Source organism: Phallusia mammillata, chromosome 3 (genome assembly GCF_965637545.1).
Source record: "Phallusia mammillata chromosome 3, kaPhaMamm4.hap1.1, whole genome shotgun sequence".
Taxonomy (NCBI): Eukaryota; Metazoa; Chordata; class Ascidiacea; order Phlebobranchia; family Ascidiidae; genus Phallusia; species Phallusia mammillata.
The window spans coordinates 16943242-16969598 of NC_137254.1; the positions used below are offsets into that span (position 1 = coordinate 16943242).

General features: G+C 39.3%; 1 protein-coding gene, 1 long non-coding RNA gene and 1 pseudogene across 3 annotated transcripts; all 3 read left to right on the forward strand.

Annotated features, from left to right (window-relative positions):
* Positions 1-3360: 3360 nt before the first annotated feature.
* On the forward strand, positions 3361-6984 carry LOC145220021 (uncharacterized). Of its 2 annotated transcripts, none has more exons than XR_013857951.1 (6): positions 3361-3555; positions 3616-4854; positions 4964-5163; positions 5353-5502; positions 6027-6092; positions 6164-6984. It is a non-coding gene; the product is annotated as an uncharacterized LOC145220021 (long non-coding RNA). The 2 variants fall into 2 exon arrangements; XR_013857952.1 differs by having other exon boundaries at positions 3616-4788.
* A 2097-nt stretch (positions 6985-9081) lies between these two features.
* On the forward strand, positions 9082-9867 carry LOC145220020 (uncharacterized; annotated as a pseudogene).
* Positions 9868-18921: 9054 nt separating this feature from the next.
* Positions 18922-21852, forward strand: LOC145219728 (uncharacterized). The gene has a single exon (XM_080087050.1). The coding sequence runs from the start codon at positions 18922-18924 to the stop codon at positions 21850-21852; it is 2931 nt and encodes a 976-aa protein (XP_079943176.1).
* The last annotated feature ends 4505 nt before the right edge of the window (positions 21853-26357 follow it).

Here is a 26357-nt window from a genome sequence, read left to right on the forward strand (position 1 = left end):
GACTTTGAAGTTAAGACGACGCTCTGATTGGTTGATAGTAAAAGGAGGTCATAATTTAATAAGAAGCGAACAATAGGCACCAGTTTGGGCGGGATTGCAGCACAGCAGGATGACGTTCTTTGGCAACCAAGCAGGAGGGAAGAAGTAGCTGTCTCGTTAGTCTGGTGATTGATCGCATTCTCCACAGTTTGTAGTAGGATTTGTTGCAAGATGAAATTGTATTTGTGCTGATTTATTGTTCTCAGTGGTGGGGTATGTATATTAGTGTTTTAATTTGTAGATAATTCTTATTCACAGGATAGAAAGTATTAAAACAAAACTAATGGAAATACCGTGTCCGCGTGCTAATTGTATGGTTAAATGTGAAAAAAGGTTATTGCTTCATCACCTGAAACAGTCTCACTTAACAAGCGGTTCTTACACGTGCAAAATTAATAACTGTCACTTCACATATTCAAGCATTAGAAGTTATGAAAAGCACATGCAAAGAGACCATTCCAATCTAGATTCATTTGTTGCTGAAGAACCGAATGAAGAATGTACCTCAGTGTTTTGTAGTTCTGTGATTTATGAAATGTTAGAATCTGATAATCTTGGTCAGGATTTTGAACATAAACTTGCAAAGTTTTGTTTAAAATTAAAAGAGAAATGTGTTCTTTCAAATACCACTTTCATGAATATAATGGATGATACAATTGGATTGTTTTCATCTTTTCATTCCGATGTATTGGGTAAACTTCAGGGTCGAAAAGATTTGCTTAGACTGCACTTCTATTTTGATGAATTAGAGCTGTGCAATCCACTTGGGTCATCAAAGTCCAAAAATAAACTGGCATGTTTTTATTTTTATGTGGGTAATATAGGTCCAAAGTACTGTTCACAACTAAGAAACATATTTTTGTCAATATTGGTGAAAAGAGAAACATTAAAATCTTATGGTCTTGATCCAATTGTGGCTCCTCTTATTAATGGACATACAAAAACTGGAATTTGAAGGGATACTTAGGGTGGAATTCACCAAGCAAGATTAACTGAATCTGGATTAGGCCATAATCTAGGATTAACTGATCCAGGATTAAGCACCTGGATTAGTTGGTATTCATCAACCAGGATTAAACCGAGACTAGTTAATCGGTACTTTAATCTCGATTAAGTTCCTAATCCCCGATTATGCTGAGTCATATTCATGGCCGCATGGGTTTTTAGGCACTTTTAAACGATGTTTTGACTTGTATAAAGGTGTAAAACTGTGTGTTTTGGGATTTTAAACACTTTTAGGCGTTTTTGTGTATATACCTGCAAGCCATGTATTGTATATTGAATGGGTGGTACTTTTGCATTTGACACAGGGTATTGTAATACTGTTTTTATGTTAGCAAACCCAAACAACAAAATATGTCTTGAACAACTATCTCAGTTTATTAGAAAATGATATTTGCTTTGTTACCAAAGCTCAACAAGATGATGCTGGGAAGGATATAACACAAAACTTCAACAGCAATTCTTGAGTCAAACAAGGTTGATTGATTAGTAAAATTGCCCTGGAAAAACTTAAAGCAGCAAGCAAGAAAAATGCAGCTTATGTTAAAAGAAAACGAGCAGAAACTAAAGGTGGACAATCGCCTACACCTACAGATATAGCACTTTAGAACAAGTGAAAAGTTCAGTTTAGGTTTATCACACGGCCCAGTTGCAAAAAAACGTAATGCTATGCAGATTTGCAAAATGGGTGGAATATAATCGTTTATAGTTGAAAAACACACAACTATAGTTGTTGTTTTGTTGTTGCACAGACAAGGTCATCTTCAATTGAACTCAATACCGTTTTAATTAAATTGTAATTAGGTCGCGTTTTTTTACCTTACCATTTGTGCGACTGATATTATTCATGCCTTTTGTGGTATTTCGCATTCCAAATAATTTTGAATATTGGCTTTACACGTCAACATACGCTCTGTCTTCTTTATTGACAAACAGTTGTACTACAAGTAGTGTTATTAAACATAACAATTGTGGGGCTTATAATCGAGTACGGCTAACATCACTTTTTTAATACCTTAACTTGCCATACGGAGTGGCAAAAAGTTGTGCTTTTGACATGATTCAGGGATTTTCACCTGTGACTGCCTTTCCCCCCAGATATAATGCATGATTGCTTGGAAGGTGTGCTTTCCTCTGTCATGCAAGCAATATTGAAACATTTTCACGATAGTGGTGTATGTTCAATTGGATTTGCAAATGAAAGATTGAAGAAGTTCAAATTTGGAAGATGTGAAAACAAAAATAAGCCACGTGTGCTCCCTGGAAATGTATTAATGCCAAATGGAAAAATATCACTTTCTGCCAGTGAAACATTATGCTTGTTTAGATATTTGCCTTTCATTATTGGAGATGTTGTTCCATATGGGGATGAAGCATGGCATATATACTCTTTGCTTTCGGAAATTATGGATATTATTTTGGCTCCAATGACCAGCACTAACATTATTGATCATTTAAGATGTTTGATTGAAGAATTGTATTTGTTATTTGCTGCTTTTGCTCCAGACTTGGTCAAACCTAAACTACATTTTCTCCTTCATTATCTTCGTTTATTAGAAATTTATGGCCCATTGCGCAATTTATGGTGCATGCGATTTGAATCTTTTCATAGAAAATTAAAGTTAGTGGCCCAAAGATGCAAAATTTCAAAAATGTTTGCAAAACAGTGGCAAGTCGCATTCAGGCACTGAAATGCTATGAGCAATGTGGCACTGCAGGCCTCACTGGAGATGTTGAAAGTGTAATAGGAAAACCTATACTTTTAAATGAGCTGCCACATGCATTTTCTAGTTATTTACAAACCGAGTTAGGATTTCAACCCAATGAAACAGCTATCTGTACGAAATGGATCACTGAAAATGGTGTGACATATACTGTAAAAGATGTGTTTGTGTTGGATATGTTAGATGATGTGCCCATGTTTGTTCAAATTAATAACATTATTGTGTTGAAATCTACAACATACATTTCTGGTTCATTTTTAAAAACAGATTCTTTCATTTCACATTACCATAGTTATGCTGTAATTGAAACAGATACAATGTTATTTTTTAAACCTGGAATGGAGTTATGTGCTCAACCGCACGATTTATATAAAAGTGATGGCAAACAGAGGGTTAGACTACAATTCAGAATTTTTTTGTAACAGACCTTAGAATCACTGTTGATTGACTGGCATTTGTGTACATTGTTAATTGTATTACCAGTACAATTTTGCTTTAATACTTATTGATAATGTCTATTGACCTGTAATTTATGTGTTTCAACTTGAAATTAACCACTTTTTTGTTTAAGAACTGAACAGGAATATGAGTAATCAATACCACGTTAGCTGTAATGACAGAAAACAAGTTTTAAAATGTGAAAAAAGTGAATTGTTTCAAAAAATCAAAAGCACATTTGGTGTGGAAGTATTCCGCTTGCAACAATGGAATATAGACTTTCAGGATTGGGAGGACATTGATGTGCCTGAAAATTTGCCCGATAAGACCAAACTGCTTGTGCTACCTTCAGGTAAATAAATGTAAAAGCACTGTTTTGTAATAAATCTTAACCAAGTTTACTTGTTTCAAGATGCATGTTCCTCAAGTTCTGTGGCCAGCACTGTTCCATTAAGTTCTGAGGAAGATGTTGCAGCAAGTGTATTTATATATGTTCTTATTGCCAAAAATTTGTCTTACTATTTTTTTAATTACCAACTTTTACCCAGACAAACCTGTAGATCAGTGGTTCCCAACCTTTTTGACCTTGCGGCACCCTATCAAAGAGATAAATAGTTTGCGGCACCCTGGCAAAACTGGATCAATTTTATGAGGTTTCTGTATTTTAAATAACTGTATGAAACAACACAGAAAGAGTTGTTCAGTATAGCGCATAAATAAATGATTTTTTGAATAAATTTATTCAAAAGTCAGTGTGAAATTGGGCTTGGCTTCTTGCACAAAGTCCCTTTAATATGTGAAGGCACATTCGATATAGCCGCGCGCATTTCTTTCTCGGCTGAAAGTAGTCGTTCTCGTTTTTTAGTTTTTATGTTCGTTAATACGGAAAATCCACTCTCACATAGGTATGACGTAGAAAACTGCAACAAAAGCACTATAGCTTAAATTTTTCATCGTTATGCTTACCAAACTTTTATATGGAAAGAAACGCAACGAGTCGAAATCTCTTCTTTCTGGGTGAGAAAACAATGGCTTACCGCGCATTATCTACTTACCGCCAGCGACTTCCCCACCAAGCGACTCTCTAGAATGGAGCCGGGAATAAATGCGAGACGCGTAACTTAATACACACTGAAACTCGGTTAGAAAAAAATAAACTTAAGGGGTTAAAGAAAGAAAGTACAAAGAAGAAGAAAATAATAAAGAATGGGTCCCAGTATTGCAATATCAATATCTCGCGGCACCCGTGAGCATTGCAATTGGCACCCCAGGTTGCCGCGGCACCCCGGTTGGGAACCACTGCTGTAGATGAACCAGTGGCCACATGTAGTCACACCGACTGGATTGTGGACTACAAACTGCCATTGTTGAAACAGTTTCCGAAACTAAAAGACCAGAATTCTAGAAACCCTGCTGTATGTATCCAAAAATTGAAATATATATGTATATTATATAAATAACCATGTATGTGTGTATAAAACCGTGTATATAAACTACTTTCATGATTTTGTAACAGGGTACATGGATTAAAAGTATTCGTCAAAAATTTAGAGATGCACGAAGACCAATGACAACCAACAAAATGGTGATAAAAATGAAATAAAATTGAAAACAAACATAAGAGAACACAAGAGTTGCTCAATTTGATCAGGTCATTCACTTTAAATGTATAGATACATAAACACATCTCTTTTTAATAAATGTTCTGTATCTACCTTAGCCATTACCATAGCAGTAACACATCCATTCTTTGAATGTAGGATAGTCTTGAAGGCGACCGCAGCATAGAAATGCAAATCAAACAAATGGCAAAAGAGTGTCGTAACAATGTAAAAAAAACATGAAGTCCACATTGGATAGAATGGAAAGAAACACGTTTCGAAGAAATGAAGTCCGTGATGGAACCTTGACTGTGGAAAGACTAATTGAAAAATACCCCGCTTTGCAATTTCCTGATGTGGTGAGTATTCCATAAGATAATTAATGCCACATGAGAATGTAATGCTTGGTTTTATACATGGTGGTAATGTTATATTGTTTTTATTGTCGGTTTAACCACAACACTTTAATTGAGTTGTAATATATTTTTATCCCAGTCATTTTGTAAACATATTATTGTTTACTCTCATACAACTAAATTGTTTACTAGGTTTTTGGTGAATCTCAAAGAATTTTCAATCAAGATTTGAGAGAAAATCTTAAAAGTATTTCGTCTGGGTGTATAACAAAATTAACCCAAAAATTAGAAAAAAAAAGAAATTGGTTCCAAAGAAAATAATTCAGCTCTTGAATGGAAAAGGTATGCATGTAAAAAAAATTGCTAAAAAAAATGTATCTTTCACTCTCTGTGCTAGTAATGTTTTCTGTTGTGGTCTCTAAATAACTTATTTTACATTTCCAGTTATTATTAATCCTTAATAACCACTATTTGCGTAATATTAGCATAAAAGAGAATTGTGTACTTGAATGTAAGCAATATAGTATGTATATGTACACCGCCAAGTTGGCCGAGTGGTTAGCGCAACCGCCTTGTGATCACAAGGTCGTTGGTTCTAATCCCATCTCGGTCGCTTGTGTTTCCCTGAGCAAGAAACTTAAGCGGCATTGCTCCAACCCAGTGGTTTCCAATGGGTTGAACTAAATTGAAGTCACCAACTGCCTAAAATCGAAAAAAATCAAAAAAAAAATGATCATCGGACTTGCAATAAAACAGGCAGCTCGACGGCGGACTCATTGTGAGCATAACGCATTCAGGCGTTGCCCGCCCACCGAGGATAAAAATGAAACAAACAAACAAACATACATACTTCATTGTTTTTTAAGGTTCTGCTGAAGTGATCTCTGTTTTGTAACAACCAGTTGAATCAGTACATACAATACAGAGAAGAGGTAGGTAATGCCTAATTGGCAGCAAAAATATCGCATTATTTGAGTTTATATTGATTAATGCTCTTTTTTAGGATGTAGAGGTGGACACACCTTATCCCTGTATGGCAGTGTTTCTCAAACTTTTTTGAGCGCGACCCAAATCTGAACTTTATGAGCATCTCACGACCCAAGCCTCAAACAACAAAAAACGTATTCTGTTTTGTACGAATACTAACTCATCCTTGAACGCTAACTGTTACATCTCCAAGTGCAGTTTCGCATGATTAACTTGTCCTATTGTTTCCCGTGCTATGACGTTACAATCGCCATGTGCGTAACGATAAAATTGGAAGGCTATTTAATTGTCTGTAAGCGGTAATGATTGGTTTATTTTACTGTACAACGTGGTTAAGTGAGGCTGTAGTTGGCTATGGCTATACTCTGCCATCAAAACTTTCAGAAAACCACTTGTAATGCAATACTCCAAGTTACTGATATTAAGCCACATAAAAAGCTTATGATGCAATAATTCAGTCATGATGGAGAATTAAAAATACTTTAAAAATGAAATAAAAAACTTCGTTTGGGCAGAACCGAATCACCATAGCGCGACCCATTTTTGACCCATCGCGACCCATACTTTGAGAACCACTGCTGTATGGTTTTAACTGGGACCACAATACCTATCTACGTACAAAAATGTTGGATGTGCAATTGCGATTGTTTTGAGGATGCAATTATCGTTTTGATTGCTGCATATTGGATTTTTGTCATCCGATTTCCAGTGGTGCTTAACAATACTTTCCAGTTGTTGTGTTATCTTTTGGAGATTCCTACAGACATTAATATATCAGTCCAACGTGTAATTAATTGCCTTTAAGTCGTGGTGCTTAAAAAAATCATTTTTATGTTGTGTTTTTTGACGTTTCATTTCCTATATTCTTTCATTCTTTTTTACCATGTCAATATTGAGACTTGACCCAGTTCGCCGATCTGTATATAAATGGCGCTGCGTTGTCTCGATAATATACCATGACGTATTTTGGTTGTGGTTGGAGAATAACATGCTTTAAAAAAAGGTGGAAATTCACACCCTACGATACATACTTCAAACGTGGAACGTAGTTACCCTAGGTGTGGAAAGCTATAGGGTGTTTTTTTCCACTCTATGTTTCAGGGTGGTCAGTTCCACTTTTTAGGGACCACCGTTTTAGGTGGTAATTACTAGTGATGCACCGAAGTTTCGGTTGGCCGAAACATTTCGGCCGAATACGCTGTTTTCTAATGTTTCGGTTTCGGCCTGAACTTTTTTAAAAATTCGGCCAAAACCGAACTTTTTGATTGCATGGAATTAATAACTAAATTTTCATTTTCGCCCAGACGAAACATCGTAAGTTAACTATTTGTAGTATCTATAAAATACGAGCCATACTGTCTCCAAAATATTACAAGTTTAGTAAAAGCTTCCGCAGTGTGAAAGTGATTTTGGTTTGTCAATTGAGTTTACTTGCATCAACAACACAAGGTTCAGTTGAAAACGTCCATAAAAAAGGGGATTTTAGGTTCGGCCTGATTCGGCCGAAATTATTCGGCGTCATGGCCGAATATTCGGTTTCGGCCCGAACCTTTTTAGGCGGGTTCGGTGCATCACTAGTAATTACCACCTATAGGGCAACTTTCGTGCAACGCTCAAAACCATTCAGCGTGCACAATCCAAGAACACCAGGGACGGAAAGAGATACAGAAACAGGCGAAAACCATCAACACAATTGCATAACATTCGGGTAGCGGAAGCTTCAGTTCGCTCACGGTTTAAAATTTGTACCTACACCTCGTTGGACCGCGCGGTTGGAGTCAACTGAATGGGTTGAAGCATTGAAACACGTCAGGAGTGTGGAATGGGGTTTTGTCTAAATGTAATCCAGGACAACAAAATTGTTATGTGCATGTGAGATAAAGACGGAAAAGTGGTTATTCTCAATGAGGTATCGTGAGGTATGTGACAATCAAGCTGGTGCCATAGACGATGCCATGCCGAAGAAGCATGTAATAGGCATGAAAATTGCTAATGAAAAGTATAAACATATACCAGGCGCTATCGCAAAGTTCTTTTCTGTTTAGGAACCCGCTTGTGCATATCCTCTTTTTAAGACGCACAAGCTGGAAGTGACGCATCTTGGTAACATTTCGATTGAAGATATACCTGTCAGACTTGTGCAGGCTTCAGGCAACATTACAAACACACGTGTAACCGCGTTTCTTCAACCGATCAGTGCGGAATTTTGCCATACTTTGGTAGATGAGCTTTGCAAAGGCAGCAGACAGTATATCAACAGCTTACTTGACTGGGAAGAGGCTAACATTGACAGCATACCAGAACAGCTAGATACAAACCCTCTGCATATTGTTGCAGCTGACGTTGTATCGCTATACCCCAACATCAAACATTCTCTCATAAAGTCTTCGCTGGAAAATGCACTAAATAACCACTCCACGTACTCTGATAAACTCGAACAGATTATCATCCAACTTACAACCTTTACTGTTACCAACGTGTTCACGCAGTTCCAGAAACACTTTTATGGAATAAAAAATGGCATAGCAACCGGCGACAACCACAGCCATGCATCACATTATTTCTGGAATCGCCCCAGTTGTGTCTCAAGCGCAAATCTTCAAGAGATTTATTGATGACATTGTTTTTATTTGCGTTGGTAAGGTGTCCTAGCGAATTATTCATGCCCTCAAACATCAATTTGCGCTATTTGGGTTAAACCTAACCTTGCGCACGTTACACACAAATGAAGACAACAAGAGATTGGAATTTTAAGATGTGCTTCACAGAACAACGCCAGCACATCCCTATCGGTTTGTAACGTGTAGCTACACAAAGCCAACCAGCAACAATCGTTTGTTTTTACATGGATGATTGCACCATGCGCCTGCAACTTTTCGTTCCATTGTACTGGCTGAAGCGATTCGGCTGAGATATCTTAACCAGTTGTACGTAGATTACAAAAACAGCCTAAAAAGGTTGCAGTTAAAGGCGAGCTGCTCGGGTTTGGCAAAAGAATGACTGCTGCTCTAGTTAAAAAGGCAAAAGCTTGGAAAGATCAGCGTTACGAATACAAAAGGCATTCCAAGAACAGTACGTGTGAAAAGGAAAGAACAAAGAAACTCGTTTGGGCCACGGAATTTCCAGCGCTACTGCACCTCACAGATAAAGAAAACCTAACTGTATGGTGACATATAAACGACGCCCCTACCTACAACAACTGTTTTTACGCCCCAGGAAACTTGCTTTAGGGCGACTAAACCATTGCGCTCCATCAGGATGCTATCCCTGCGGGCATTGTGCTCTATGTGGCAACCATGGAAACCACAAAACCGGCATGGTTAAACATACCGCATTTCTACAAACCTGGATGCGCAGATTTAAAATCTTGCAACATCTCACATGCAGAAGTTATGGCATTCACGTCGCCACTTGCAACTTATGCCAAGAAAAATATGTAGACCAGACAAAAAATCGGTTTGCAACTCGGTGGTCGGGTCACCGTGCCATTTGGGCGAAGTTTGATACTTCGCAGAGCGATGATGGGACGGCGCTTTTACACTATTATAAAGAACGACATCCAAACGAGTTTGCGAAGAAGCCATCAATTGAAATTGCTATTGTGTCGTGTTTGTTGAACAGCCACGAACTGCTGACCTGGATTTAGCCGAAGACAAATGGCTAAATAAAATCAATGCAAAAATAAACATTAAAAAAATGTTTTTACCGAGGTGTAAGTAACGTGTGTTTTTCCTTCGCCTTTTACACTTTTATGTTTGGTGCGTTTCTTATCTTTCATTGCGTGTCCAGTCAGTTTAGTCTGTTGGGCTTTCAGTTAAGGATTGATTTTTTGTGCAAAGGAACCATTAGACTTTTCTGTTTTTAATGCCTTTTCTAATTTTAATCCCTTTTATTGCTTTCTAGACCAGTGGCGGCTCGTGCCTTTACTGAACATATATAAGTTGGCAATATATTGAAATACTACATTCCTAGTTTTCTAGCCATTGTTTTGTGCAGAAAAAACAAGTAATAAAAAAAACAAAAAACAAAACAAGTAATACAAATCTTAATTAGCATCTCCATTGTGAGTAATTTTTGTTACGCAATAAGTTTAAACAGCAGACGGCATCATTTGTGTATTTTGTTTACTTGCACAGCGACGGGCCAAACACAATAACATGCAGTAATAATGTGAAAAACAAAAACACACGTGGCACAGCTTCGAAACGAAGCGGTTGTAAATACGGTAAAACACAACAGGAATATAGAAAAAAAAGTAATAGAAAAAATAGATATAAACGAGTCGAAAAAGATCGAAGTATTTCAGTTCGACAACAAAAATTGTCATGTTTCATTTAAGTCAATTTAGTCACGGTCAGCGTTTTCAACATATTCTATGACTCTTCACCACTGATCTCTATAAACCCTGGATTGCGCTACTGGCCGTCACGGTTGAAGCAAATTGAAGCGTAATGGCGGCTGCAAAAGGAAGCCCCAAAAATGCATTGCGGGTGTACTGACCTTCAATGTAGACAATTAAAAACACTGCCGTTTATCTGACTCTAAACAAACCTCAAAAGACGCAAGGTTAATTTAACGTTCCCACATTATATTGCAATAAGGCATGTCACGCAAGCGCCACTGGCGACTAAACACGCAACACAATTTTCACCGCGCCACGAGTCAACTGTGATATATCAACGCTAAAGCAAAAACTAGTAACTGATTTTAAGTCTAAATTGATGCGGTTTATATAGCGGTCAGGTCAAATGTTATTACAAGTTGTAAAACTGGTATGGTTGTAAAACACGTACGGCCGAGAATATTAACTGAGTTCTAAACCGCAATTATTCATTGAAATGCTTGTAGAAGCGTCACATGCAACATGGCTGAGAGCTAATTTAGACTAGGTTCTTGTTAACACATAAGCGGGGCGATAAAACAATAGCCTTCAGTCAGTTTATGACCGGTGGGGTAATAAGAAAAACAGGTTTAATAGCCGGTCAAGTTTCTGTGTAGAAAAAGGCGAGGTTTGACCGAGGCAAATATACGTCACGACAAATGCATGCAAGTGAATGTTTTGAATTAAAAGTCCAAAGTCCGATATGTTTTGAATGAAAAGTCCAAGGTCCGATATGTTTTGAATGAAAAGTCCAAGGTCCGATACACGGGCAATGGGGAGAGAGTGGAAAAATGTCGATAAATTTTGTTTTAGGCATTTTTATAGCGATTTTTTCAGATATGATCAGTAGTTTAATAGGACGCATGTCTTCCAGTGTACAATAACCAATAAATATGCGTAGATTGACTGTGAGGTGTATGTATGTAAACTGGAAATTAAAACGTTTTTAAGTTAGTGTTGAAATAAATCTTTACTGAGTGGTAGTCAATGTTTCTTGTGCAATATAAGTAATTTCCGTGCTTTTTTAAGTATTTAGGCTTTAAATCCAACAAGATGGCTATTTTTTTCACACAAGGTGATGTGATACTTTGTGTGACATTACTTTGCTTATCCAAACTGCTGTTTTTGACTGTCATCAAACTCCAGGAAATTTTGAGGAACAAGTGGTTTGAACGTTTTAATTAAAAACGCAAAATAATAATACAATTAATATTTTTTGCTCAAAATATTTTTAACAGTATTTGACTTTTTTTCTTGATTGAGTGCATTTGATTGGGGTGTTTATTACCTATTATAAAATTGGTGTTATTATAAACTTTAAAAATTCTCATGAAGTTGTTTCTAAACATTTCAGACACAATAGGGTTTATGTTTCTCCAATAAGCAACATTAATTGTCTTAGGTAAAGTCCACTGGAAATGTTTTAGTTTCTTCCCACACCCTCAAGCTTCACGACACTGCAAGATCACAATACAGCCTTTTTCTACAACAAATACACTACGAAGCAATTGGAATTACATTAAATATTTTGTGTGTGTATACTCTTTTACTAGGACTAAGTATGTCTTGTAATCATCTCTGAAACACAGCCTGTGACATGATATGCTGCACATTTTAAACTTAATTAACAACTTTAAACTTGATCTGTTATAATGGGATCACCAATAATAGTGATGCATCTGACAATAAATGCAGGATATCTGTATGAACTTGGCTATATAGTGCATTTGTAATCGTTGCCTTCATTCCTGTTTTGCAAGAAAGAATTTAAGTGTTGGAGTGTTGTGTAGGCATGTTTTTTTGCAGGAAATTGCATATTGAATGGAAATGAAATGGAAATAAAACAATATGTCATGATTCTGACCAGAATAGTACATAAATAGGCATTTGGGTGTGAGGTCTCAAATGCATTTATGTACATGTATCTCTTTGAGATTTTGGAGTTTAGTTAAGTTTGAGAATTCGAAACATTTTACCAAAAATTTATTCTGCACATGTTGGTTGCAAACTGGAAAGGTTACATTAAATAAGCTAAAAAAATGAGCATACTAGGTTTACAGTTTGTAGCATACAAGTAAATGTTAAACCTACTGCAACAAACTTTAAAAAAACTTTGAAGTCACATTTTAGTTCCAAGACTCTGGTGACAATCAAAAACAGCAGTTTGGATCAGCACAAGATGATGTTAAATGAAGTATCACATCATCATGTGTGAAGGAAAGAGCCATTCTTGTTGGATTTATGTCTTAAATATAGAGGAACGCATGTAAACTACTCATATTGAACCAAAAAAACATTTATTACAACTCAGTAAGGATTTATTTCAACACTAAATTAAAAACGTTTTAATTCCCAGTACACATACTTACACCTCACAGTCAATCTACACATATTTATAAGTTATTACACACTGGAATACATGCGTCCTATTAAACTACTGATCATATCTGAAAAAATCGCTAAAAAAATGCCTAAAACAAAATTTATCGACATTTTTCCACTCTCTCCCCATTGCCCGCAATGCATTTTGGGGGCTTCCTTTTCAGCCGCCATTACGCTTCAATTTGCTTCAAAAATCACCCAACCGTTCAACGGAGTAGCGCAATCCAGGGTTTATAAGAGATCAGTGCTCTTCACAGATTATTGTCACACAAAAAAAACTAGCCATACAGCTTTTTATTGGTATCACAACTAACATATTTAACAAACCACATTACATTAGTTTCAGAACTTGTTCATTTGAACATCTTTTCTTGAGGAACTTGTTCATTTAAACATCTTTGTTACGTCGTTTTTGTCAACTGCTGTGAATATAACTTTGTCCAGCAAACGTATAACAATTGTCCTGTGACGCAACAGTTAGTGTTCGATTGCGTGACAATTAATGTTCCAATGCGTGACGTCAATTGCCTGTGTACTGTGTATGTTGCAATCATTTGTAACTTGCCTCGTGGTGTACGTTTGTGAACTGCTGACAGGCATAATTTGAATTGAAGCCATCAATCTAAACTCTGATACCTTTATTTAGCAGCTAGAAAGTATAAATAAATTGCTGAGTTTGATAAAGCTGCATTTGTGAATCATTTTGCTGGTAAGTTTGGCTTTGTACTGTAATGTGAAGTTTTGTTCTAAACCTGTAAATGTTTGGTTGTTTGTGCAGGATTTGTTCGGCCTTTGAAGCAACATTTAATACCAAAACCCCTGTGGCCAAACAGTCGGTATGTTTACTTGTTGTGTTTCGAGTGCGATTTGTGCTTTATACGTTTTCGTTTTCATTCGCAGAAAAAACGGATTTGACCAAACAATTAAAACGAATTGTCGTTCACTTGGTGTCCGCGTTTTACTTAAGCCACATTGTGTGACGCTTGCGTGAGAAAAAGGGGAACACGCAAAGGAAAGCGTTACATAAAAGTTTTTCGACTGGCCGATTGTCAATTATTCAGTACCAACGCAATCACGACGAAGATGGCAGCAGACGACCCCGAATTCCAATTAGACGACGCGAACCAACGCACAGAAGAATGGGTTGAAGCGAGTGTTCACTCCTTCCGTGATGGCGAACCCTCTACTTCGAATCCGCTGGAGAATGTAGCGCAACGCCCACCATCAGTGGATGGTTCGGTGATTAGTAGCGTGCACACATTACCTAGTTCGGCTATCTTAGAAATGAAGCGGAGATCGAAATTAAAACTACAAAATTTACGTCTGCGAATACAGCAGAATCATGAGTTACAGTCTATCCAGAGAGAGAAGGAGCGTGTTGAACGCGAGGAAGAACTTCGTCGACGTGAAGAAGAAAGTCAGCGCCGTGAGGAGCGACGGAAGTTGGATGAGATGGAAAAGGCAATCCGACTCAAACATGCAATTCACATGGCAGAGCTGGAAGTGAACTCCTACGAGGAAGAACCCGTTGAAGTATCCCTATCTGTTCCATTGGTAGGATTAGATACGGCAGTAACACAGCCCTTGGTTACAAAGTCCGACGAACCAAGTAAGTCTGTTCCGCCATCTATTAAACCCAGAAAACTAGGTTTGAAGCCCGAAGCCACTCCGTTCCTGCCCAAATGTTGTTGTAACTGTGCAAACACCAGTAGTGTTATTGGCGAAGTCCGCGAACTGTCAATGTCTGACCTGCCAGTATGCGCTTTGCCGGAGCCTCAACCGTCAACTAGTAACCAGCGATCCGTCAAAAAAGACGCTAGATTGCCACCCCCACAAATCTCAAAGTTTGCCGGTGATCCTATGGAGTACCATGCCTTTATGCGTAGCTTTAAATGCCATATTGCTGACCATGTTTCTGACGACGACATGCGTCTCAGTTCTTTGCAGCAATTTTGTGTCGGTGATGCTAACGATTTGATTAAGCATTGTTCCATTCTCAGTGGAGAAGGTGGATACGCCGAAGCCTTAAAACCAGGGGCGGCTCGTGCGAGGGGGCTGCGGAGCTGCAGCACCCCCAGTATTTTTACTTGACATTCCTATTCCAAGTTGTTATACCAAACAATCTTTACATATAGTTTTTATGTTCGATCAGTGTATACTAAGAATAACTTTTATGGCATTAATCGGCATTTTATTAAAATAAAATTAATAAAAATTTTGTATTATTTAAAAATTAAAATAATAATAATAATAAGTTATCTATGGCGGAGCTGCAGCTCCAGTTTCGTGACGTTTCATGACGTTTTCAGTTGTGCGCATGCGCACTTGAAAAAGCTACATGCCGGGCGAAATAGGCGAGAGGGGGCTGTGGCTCGCGCAGCCCCTCCCGTGACGTAGCGCTAGTTGTGTTGTCTGCTTCGCGTCAGTGAGCTCCAAAGCCAAACCCGTGTACTGTGTTTTTAAGTTCGACAGTGAGTGCAGTTAAATAATTATTTTGCTATCATTAAATTTATTGTTTGACTGTTAGTCGTGACTTTTTAAGATGACTGTAAGTGGGTTTCAGTTTTTACAGTTATCATTGAATTGAATAAGTGTATCTCACACCTTGAAAAAGAAAAAAGGTCATCTAACACCTTTTAAAGTCACAATTAACCTTTATAATAAATAACTGAATTAAAAAGATTTATGAAAGTATGGGACAAAAAATCTGCTACTCAAATGTCATGCAGGAATAAGCAACAACAAGAAATACTCAGTTTTAGTTCCTAATGCTACCAAAAAAAATTAAATTTGTGACTGTGAAGTTAAATGCCTCACTGAAATTCAGGCAATATCAAATGCAGAACAAACAACTGCAAGCAACAGGAATTTTGAAATGAAGACAAAAAAAGAGTGAAGACAATTTAAAGTGTGGATTTCTTAACACACCATGTGGACAGTATTTGCAACCAAGTGCAATCATGTGTATTGATATAATGGACATGTAATGTTTGTCTAATCTAAACAGTAGCTGCTAAATTGCTTCACAGGAAGTGTTTCTTAAGAATGAACATTCTACAGACAAGATAGTAGTGACACCAAGCACGTCCTATTGTTGACATAGAAAAGCTAGTTACTCAAATGAAAATGTTTCTGTAGATCTGATGTTCATGATTACTTTGAAAATAATTAATCTAGAGATGATGTTTTGACAAGTTAAATTACTAGGATGAAAAATCCTTTTTGCTGTTTTCATAATTCCTTCAAAGGCAAAACAGTTCTTTTTAACACTGAAAAAGATGCCAATTTTTCTGGGGAACACCAATATTTCCAAAAGACTTGCACTTGCAGTGCTAGTACTAAATAGAAAAACAGTTTCTTAGTTATCATTTGGGATTAAGGAAGAAGATATCAATTATCATGCCCAAACTATAACTTCATGATTCATTTTGGTTGGAAAAAGGAAGCACAAGATTTAATAATATGGTTTAAATTTAAGTGAGAGTGTTGTAAATTTTAAAGCTTGAAGGCGTTTTGCACTTAAAAAAGAAATTATAAGCTATTTGCCAGCAAGCAGCAATGATAGCAGTTAAGAAACTAAAATACAATTAATAGTCTGTACACAAAAATTCAAGAAAGATGTTTAAATGAACAAGTTCTGAAACCAATGTAATGTGGTTGTTAAATTTGTTAGTTATGATACCAATAAAAAGCTGTATGGCTAGTTTTTTTTTGTCACAATAATCTGTGAAGTGTCATAGAATATGTTGAAAACGCTGACTGTGGCTAAATTTACTTAAATGAAACCTGACAATTTTTGTTGTCGAACTGAAATACTTCGACCTTTTTCGACTGATTTATATCTATTTTTTCTATTACTTTTTTTTCTATATTCCTGTTGTGTTTTACCGTATTTACAACCGCTTCGTTTCGAAGCTGTGCCACGTGTGCTTTTGTTTTTCACATTATTACTGAACGTTATTGTGTTTGGCCCGTCGCTGTGCAAGTAAACAAAATACACAAATGATGCCGTCTGCTGTTTACACTCGTGTACATTATTGCGTAACAAAAATTACGTCACAATGGAGTTGCTAATTAAGATTTGTATTACTTGTTTTTCTGCACAAAACAAATGGCTAGAAAACTAGAAATGTAGCTTTTCAATATATTGCCAACTCATATATATTCAGTAGAGGGGGGGCAGCACCCCCACAAATTTCAGGCACGAGCCGCCACTGCTTAAAACTGCTAAAAGAAAAATATGGCAAGGATCATATCGTTGCCCGCACCTGCTTAAATCAGCTACAGTACGGACCGAAGCTTCGCTCGGAAGACGTCCACAGCATGGAGAAATTCGCGAGGTTGATGAAAACATGTCAAGTGGTACTATCCCAAATCGAAGGCAACGCAGGTTTGGACACATTTCAAAATTTGTTGGCAATTGTACGTCGCTTGTCCAGTGACATGCAAGAGCAATAGGACAAAGACGTCGCCCGTATAATTAAAACCTATGATCGAGAACCTAATTTCGACGACCTGACCGAATTTGTCGATAATCAAGCTGTCGTGGCAAGTTCGTCGTTTCGGCGGGCCAATCACCCCGTACGGGAGACGCCTGGTGGTAGTGGCCAAAGAAAAAATAGGGCTGCGACATACGTCGTGTCGTCTGAGCTGCCGGGAACTGAATCCCCGCAGGCTCGCTGTTTGTTTTGCATAGGACCACATGATTGACCACTTGCAACTCGTTTGAAAAGAAGCCTGTCTACCAACGATACGAATTTGCACGGAGGCAAAGACTGTGCTTTAAGTGTTTGCAGAAAGGACATAATGCAAGAGATTGCAAGGAGGAGGATCCGTGCAAGATCTCCGGTTGTGATTCCAACTCTCATACGCTGCTACATCGGGAGGTTTCTAGAGTAGAAGCCAACCGCAGTTCTGCTCCTGAAGAAAAGGTAACCAGTGAAGTTAATTCATTTCACTTGGCGTCAGATTCCAAGCCCTCTGCAATATGTGGCAATACCAGTATATGTGGTGATATATACATGAATATCGTGCCAGTTCGGGCGCGAAATGGCAACATAGAATTTCTCACTTATGCATTTTTTGACTCTGGTGCCACTAAATCTATGTGTAGTCAACGGCTAGTGGATGCCCTACACTTGCAAAGGGAGTCTCGTACTGTATCGCTTCGAACTGTAGGCCACGAGCAAACTATGCCAACGAAAATAGTTTCCCTGTATGTTGCTCCTGCCTTCGATGATGGATCTAGTATTAACCTTAACAGTGTAATGGCCATCGATAAGCTCCCGGTAAAAACTAACAAGTTACCATCAAAGACTAAACTGAAAAAGATGTCATACTTACGCGGTTTAGAGTTTCCACAGATCGAAGGTGGAGAAGTGACACTTATGATTGGCGTCGATGCTGCTGAACTGATGGTTTTCCAGGAGACGCGCTGCGGCAGCCGCGAACAACCCATTGCAGTAAAAACGGCCCTTGGGTGGTCTTTGTTGGGGTCATCGTTTGCGCCCACCAGCGGAACACGCATTGATATAAACTACGTAAGTAGTTTTGACGACAACATGAGCAAAAAGATCGACTGTCTGTGGAGAACCGATTTTTCCGATTTAACCGTTATTGATGACAAGAGAATTTCGCGTGAAGACCGATCGGCGCTCGAAATTATGAAACGGGACGCGTTGCATGTAGACGGTCATTATCAGTTGCCCTTGCTGTGGAAAGGAAATCAAACTCAACTTCCGCCAAACCGCGTGTTGGCAGAAAGAAGACTCCGTTCTCTTGAACGAAGGCTAAAGAAGGACGAGAAACTTCGTGAGCGATACGTTGGCACAGTGAAAACCAATATCTAAAAGGGATGCGCAGAAAGGATCTCTTCGCACGATCGCGGCCAAAGTAAACGAGAGTGGTATCTTCCACATCACCCTGTTTTGCACCCGCGCAAGCCTGACAAGGTGCGAGTCGTGTTCGATTGTGCCGCAAAGCATGCAGGCGTTGCATTAAACGATGCCCTAATGAGTGGCCCAGATCTGATGAACAACTTAGTAGGCGTCCTGACAAGGTTCAGAAAGGAACCCGTGGCGGTTGTGTCAGACATTGAATCCATGTTTCATCAAATCCGGGTAAGGCCAGAAGACACTGCGAGTCTTCGTTTCTTGTGGTGGCCCAAGGGCGATCTGTCCAAGCCAGCGGAAGACCACGAGATGACTGTACATCTTTTTGGCGCAACGTCCTCTCCGAGCTGCGCCGCTTTCAGCTTGCTCCAAACTGCGGAAGAGTTTGGCCACGAGTTCAGTGTTGCAGCTACTACAGCGGTAAAATCAAATTTCTACGTGGACGATTGCCTTGCAAGCGCGGCGACCGAGGACGAAGCAATTATTTTGGTGAAACACTTAGGTCGGCTCCTGCAAAGAGGTGGGTTCCACCTAACCAAGTGGATGAGCAACAGTAATAGAGTTTTACAATCGATTCCTTCTGACGAACGGTCCAAGATGGCGAAGAATCATGATCTTAATTCGGACGTAGCTGGAAGGATTTTGGGCGTGTTTTGGAACGTCCGAAATGACGAATTTGGATTTGATGTGCAGATGCCGAATAAGTCGCTGACGCGCCGTGGAATTTTGTCTGCCGTCAGTGCGCTGTACGACCCCTTGAGTCTTGTTGCTCCTGTTACAGTAAGTGCCAAAATACTGTTGCAGGACCTTTGTCGTCAAGGGTTAGGATGGGACGAAGACATTTCAAATGAAGATGCTGATCGTTGGAGAAGCTGGATGGAGGGACTTCCTATGTTAAGCCAAGTACGGGTTCAACGCTACATTAAACCTCCTCCTTCCTTTGGAAAGATAGTTAAGATGGAAATGCACCATTTTGCTGACGCATCGTCTTCGGCCTACGGGGCAGTTTCTTATCTGCGCCTTGTTAACCACAATACGCAGGTGCACTGTTGTTTTTTGCTTGGCAAGTCACGACTTGCACCGATACATACGGTATCCATACCACGCTTGGAGTTGACGGCAGCGGTGCTAGCGGTTAAAATGGATGGCTTTCTGCGACGAGAGTTGGACTGTCCCGACTGCGAATCGACGTTCTGGACAGATTCCATGTTGGTGTTGATGAGCATTAGGAATTCTACAAAACGTTTCGAAACCTTTGTAGCAAACCGACTGGCAAAGATTGACAGTGGAAGCAGAAGTGAGCAGTGGCGACATGTTCCATCCAAATTAAACCCTGCTGACGACGCCTCACGTGGCTTGTATGTGAAGAAAATGGTGAATAACAACGTTTGGCTAACCGGCCCACGGTTTCTTTGGGGTGACGAATCTACTTGGCCTAAAGAAGAAGTTTCAAATAGAGATGATTTTTTAATGGAAGCAAAGAAGGTCAGTGCAAATTTTACGTGTGGAACCGCTTGCGAGACGGATTCTATCTCAAAACTGATCAATCATTACTCCGATTGGAATCGCCTACGACGTGCAACCGCTTGGTTGTTACGGTATAAGCGCGTTTTATTGTCGAAACGGTGTGCAGATACAAATACGACTATTCCGAAAGGAACCCTCCAGGTTCAAGAGCTTCAAGAAGCTGAATTGTCACTGTTTCGAATTGTGCAACAACAAGCCTTTCCAGAGGTGCTTGAAAATCTGCGAAAAGGCAATGGTCAGTGGAAGAAAACGAAGCACTCTCGAACGTTTGACAAGCTTGGCCCCACCCTTAGCAACGGTCTCCTACGCGTTGGAGGGAGACTTGAATTGGCTTCTATTTCGGATGATGCGAAGCATCCTATTATACTTCCAGGCAGACATCACCTCACCGACTTACTGATTGTCAAGTTTCATAGGGACGTAGGTCACTCAGGAATGAGTCACACCTGGTCTGAAATCCGTCAAAAATGTTGGATTATAAAGGGCGGAGCTGCTGTACGCCGTGTGTTGGGCAATTGTGTGTTTTGCAGGAAACGAAATGCGCCCGTTGGCGAGCAACTTATGGCCAGATTGCCGATTGATCGAGTGAACTCCCATAGCCCCGCGTTCACGTACGTTGGCGTTGATTATTTTGGACCGCTAATGGTGCGCCAAGCAAGAAGCCAAGTGAAGGTGTACGGCTGTCTATTTACCTGCATGACGGTCAGGGCAGTGCATCTGGAGTTAGCTGACAGTTTGTCAACGAGTGCTTTTATCAACTGCCTGCGAAGATTCATCGGACAACGTGGCAGACCAACTAAGATTTGCAGCGACAATGGAACAAACTTTGTCGGAGCCGTGCGTGAGCTAAAAGAGGCTATCGGAAGATGGAATCAACAGAGCATTGATGACTTCTTGAGACAACAGGACATCCAATGGACATTTAATCCTCCTGCGGCAAGCCATATGGGTGGCGTCTGGGAAAGAATGATCAGGTCTGTAAGAAGAGTTCTTTCTGCGTTGCTGACGGCACAAAGCGTGACCCGCGACACCCTTGAAACGGTACTTGTTGAAGCGGAGTCCATTCTCAACAGTAGACGCATTGTTCCAGTGGTGATGGATCCACAATCGGACGAGCCGCTGACTCCCAATCATTTAATTTTGTTGCGTCCTTCGCCCAACATGCCACCTGGCGTGTTCGTGAAGAAGGACTGTTACGTTCGCCACCATTGGCGACAAGTGCAATACCTGGCTGACCAATTTTGGCGTCGCTGGGTGCGAGAATACTTACCCACTGTCATTGAACGACAGAAGTGGTTTTCGAAGCAGAGGAACATCGAGGCAGGCGACCTAGTGTTGGTTGTGGACGAATCCATTCCGCGAGCACGTTGGAGAATCGGCCGAGTGATTTCGACCTTTCCGGATGCGCATGGTGTCGTGCGCTCTGCACTGGTAAGAACCGGTGCCACCTCCGTCAGACGACCCATCACCAAACTGTGTTTAGTGATGGACTCCCGCGGTGATTGCGCGACCGGCAAATTGTAAACGGTTTTGCGATGTTCATTTTCGTTTGTTTTGTTCGGTATATATTCAACGACGTTTTGTGTTTTAGAATGTATGTCCCCCTGGAGATACATTCGGGTGGGGGTATGTTACGTCGTTTTTGTCAACTGCTGTGAATATAACTTTGTCCAGCAAACGTATAACAATTGTCCTGTGACGCAACAGTTAGTGTTCGATTGCGTGACAATTAATGTTCCAATGCGTGACGTCAATTGCCTGTGTACTGTGTATGTTGCAATCATTTGTAACTTGCCTCGTGGTGTACGTTTGTGAACTGCTGACAGGCATAATTTGAATTGAAGCCATCAATCTAAAATACCTTTATTTAGCAGCTAGAAAGTATAAATAAATTGCTGAGTTTGATAAAGCTGCATTTGTGAATCATTTTGCTGGTAAGTTTGGCTTTGTACTGTAATGTGAAGTTTTGTTCTAAACCTGTAAATGTTTGGTTGTTTGTGCAGGATTTGTTCGGCCTTTGAAGCAACATTTAATACCAAAACCCCTGTGGCCAAACAGTCGGTATGTTTACTTGTTGTGTTTCGAGTGCGATTTGTGCTTTATACGTTTTCGTTTTCATTCGCAGAAAAAACGGATTTGACCAAACAATTAAAACGAATTGTCGTTCACTTGGTGTCCGCGTTTTACTTAAGCCACATTGTGTGACGCTTGCGTGAGAAAAAGGGGCCTTTTCTATTCGTATAATCCTTTTTGACAGTCGGTGCTGTGTTAGGAGTGTGGCTCCCATCAATGCAACCGTATATCTGAAACACATAAATATCGGTAGTATCTTTAGCAGTCAAAGAAGTCGTTACATACCTGTGGAAAATAGCAGTCAAAGTAGTCGCTACGTACCTGTTGGTTGTTTTTTATTCTTTCTGCTATTTCCTTAGCTTCATTTTCAGTAGGCATCTTTATCAATATTGCCAGCTTGTTTATATCCATGCAAAATCTGCAAATTTTCAATGCATTTTTTTCCCTATTTTGCATTGCATACAAGTTCAAACTTCTTCTAACCTTTTTGGGCAATTGTAAACAGAAGACTTGCTCACACCAAAGTTGTGAGCAACTGTTCAATATTCCACGGATGAGGCAATTGCCATTCGTTTTTCAGCACTCGTAGCTTTCCGTATCATCTTAAGGTAAACCAATTAAAATCAGCAGTAAGATGTGTTTTGATCAAGTAAGAGAAACAAACCTGGTTTTATGTTATGATACAATAATTCCAGCAATCTCATAAATGTTGATTTTCTCATGCTAACGATTTCAATCCATTGTACAACTGGACATGTGCTTCCCAATAGTTTCCACTCCTGCACAAGTAATGTAAGATTTCTATATGCTAGAACCAACAATTTCCTTCACTGAATAGTTCTACATCCACACTCTAGCAATTCGCCTGTCAACTTTAAATAACAAACGCAAGCAACTGCTGCAATGATATTCAAACTATTTTTGCCCGTCTTCTTGCTGACTATACACAAACAATCCCAAATATACTCAAAAACCTTTTCGCGAGAATCTGAAACCTTGAATGCCTTGGAAGCCATGTAACTTTACGCTTTTGCGAATTGAACGCTTGACGTCACACAAAGCGGATTTTCGCTCATGTAAACAGGGTTAGTGATCCCAAAACTTGACTCTTGGGTCATTTCATAACCCCAGACTAACATAAACATGTAGTTCAAAGTTCAACTATGGTACTTTTTTATATTGTTTACCTAATACATATCCTTCTACTTTTTTGCGGCGAGTCTTTATTTTCTCGATTTGTGGATTAAAACAGTTTTGGTGAAGTCTACAAAAAGTAGAACACACACATCACTGTAACATCAGTTAGGGACCAGCGATCACGGCAGACTCGTACAGAAATCATGGTTCGCAAGTAGCAGGCGTTGTACCGAACCAGCCGGTCACCAAGCATTCGCAAAACTGCGCAAAAGCGCAGGTAGCTCAATAGGAATTTGATTTAACCAAACATTATATATTCGTACACTAGGAGTCTATGTCCATCCTCTACTACCAGTTAAATCAAATTACCTTAGCATGCTTACAAGACTCCTACCGAAGACAATAAAAAGATTTGCCTTTCTTTACACGATATTGCAAAGCCGTGACAAATCTCGAAGCATAATCTTGGATGTGGCACAAACTCTACTTAAAACAGTTTGGAGTACTCCCTCGAAAAGTTCGGGACTGTAGTAAACATTTATCGATTCAGTTGGCATATGATGTGTAGAACATTTTACGGGTCATCTATTTTATTTCTATGTCGAACATAAAACGGGGAACGGCCCTCCCGTAGTTCATCGGGTGACTTTGCGCCAAAACAAAATATGCTTCATCCACTGTCGTGTCAAGATCGTGGCTAGACGCAGGTTTTTGAAAATGATCTATTGAATAAAATCGTCGACGAGGAAGCAACTAAACCGCCCAACTCTGAAATATTTGAGCACGCAAATATAGTGTTAGTATTTTTTGTCTTTACTGTAGTGTTAGTATTTTTTGTCTTTACGTCTTTTGCAGGTCGCAATGAGCAGGCACTCCTGTTACAACTCTGTAACAACGGTTGTAATAATCCAACCGCGATTCACGACACATTGCCATTGTTTCCCATCAATTATTACCAACTTGGGTTTTCTTGCTTTCCCACACACTTTTACCGCATCAAATAAAAGTTTTCCCAAAAGTGGCTGATTGTATTAGCGTCGTAATGGGTTGTTACAAACGTTGCGTTGGGAGACAGACCGTTCTTTAGTTGACACGTTTTGCTTGTCGATTTATGGACGTAAAATTTATTTGATTTAAGATCTGTACCCGGACAAACCAAGTGTAACCTATTCCAATCTTTAGCTGAAAATGTTATAGCTGCAAATAACCGATCAAACACACACCTGGGATGAAACCATTGACCACATGTTTCACACTCGACCGTTAGATCTCCATCGTAGGGGGTATTTCAAACGCAATAAAGGTCAACGGTATCCGATGACGATTCACAGGGAGACAACGGACTGTCAGAAATAGGTGTTGCGTTAACTAATCCATTTATTTCATTATAATATTGTTGTATAGTTCATTGGAAAGAGGTTTCCATTAACCATTCGCGCTTAATAGTTAGAATGTTTACGTTGTTCACTTTCTTTTTTCGAGCTGTAAGAAAGGATTTAATAGCTTTGCGGGGCAAAGATGAAGTATTCGGAAACGAGTCTAAACAACTAAACAACGACCAGTGAAGGTAATGTGCGAGCCCATGTTTGTTCTGGATCAAGTTCAGCATTGACAAACGAACTGCGACCTAAACCATCTTTTATTTCTGTTTGGTGCGACTTGCAAAGTTTTGAACTTTGAACTTGTTTAAGTCGTTTGAGAAAATTTCTCCCCTTCCAAAGTTTGTTGTTGCTAAGAAATCTTACGCAACGAGTTTTATCGAAACTGGATATTTGGTGCAATTGCAAATATTGACATATCGACTCAACCATTTTCTTAGACAATAGGAAACGGTGATCCGCCATTCTTCACGCGGAGCGACGCATGCGCGGAAAATATCGTAATATCTTACCATTATGATCAATATTTTCCAAAAATTCCAAAGAATTTTTAACTGTTTTTGGAACAATCAACAACAGGAGACATGATTGCAGCTAGAAATTTTGATAAATTGTAAGTGGGTGATAGGTCGCAAAGGGATATTATCTTTATGGATCTTAGGCAAACCGTAAAATTTCGGAAGTAATCCATCCCCATAGTTGTAGCATACACAACTTCTTTACGCTTTTAGATAAGTCGCACAAAGTTTGCAAAATATTTGTACACGATTCTGTGATTCAATACAACTGTAGAGTATTGGACTGTTTCATAAAAACAGATAAAAGCATAAATCGTTTCTTTTAATAACAGAAATATATATTTCGCCTTAATAAATAGGCATCGTCAGTTTCTGCAAAAAAGCAAACATGTAAGGGGCTGTCGGTAAAAGTAGTAAAAAATAAAATAGTTAAAACACTTATAAAATTTAAAACTGTACAAATTAAACAACTGCGAAGCACAGAGGCAAACCACGACTAGCGAGTGGCCACAAGCGACACGAGAAAAGGCAAGAAAAAAGAGACGTGATAAACTGATAAGCCATTAAAAAACACGGTGGGAAGTAAATAAACCTCTAGGCGTGAAGAAACAAAACATTAAGGGGTAGAAACACAAAGATGGGATTACCTCACGCGCGGCAGAATCATTTTTTGTATGTTAATTTCGGCCTTGATTTTGTTCAGCCATTTATCTTCAAAATATCTAAAAGATTTGGTGAAGGCATTTGCGCAAACACAACATAAAAACACAGGTGGATGTGCGGTTTACGCTTTAATATCGCACTATGGTTCTCCGCGTAGTGGCGCAGTAGCGCAGCTCGGTCATTGTTTGCCGAGCAGTCGAACGTTTTCCAAGTGGCGTGTACCATACCACCGTTTTAAAAACGCCCACAGGCAGTATCC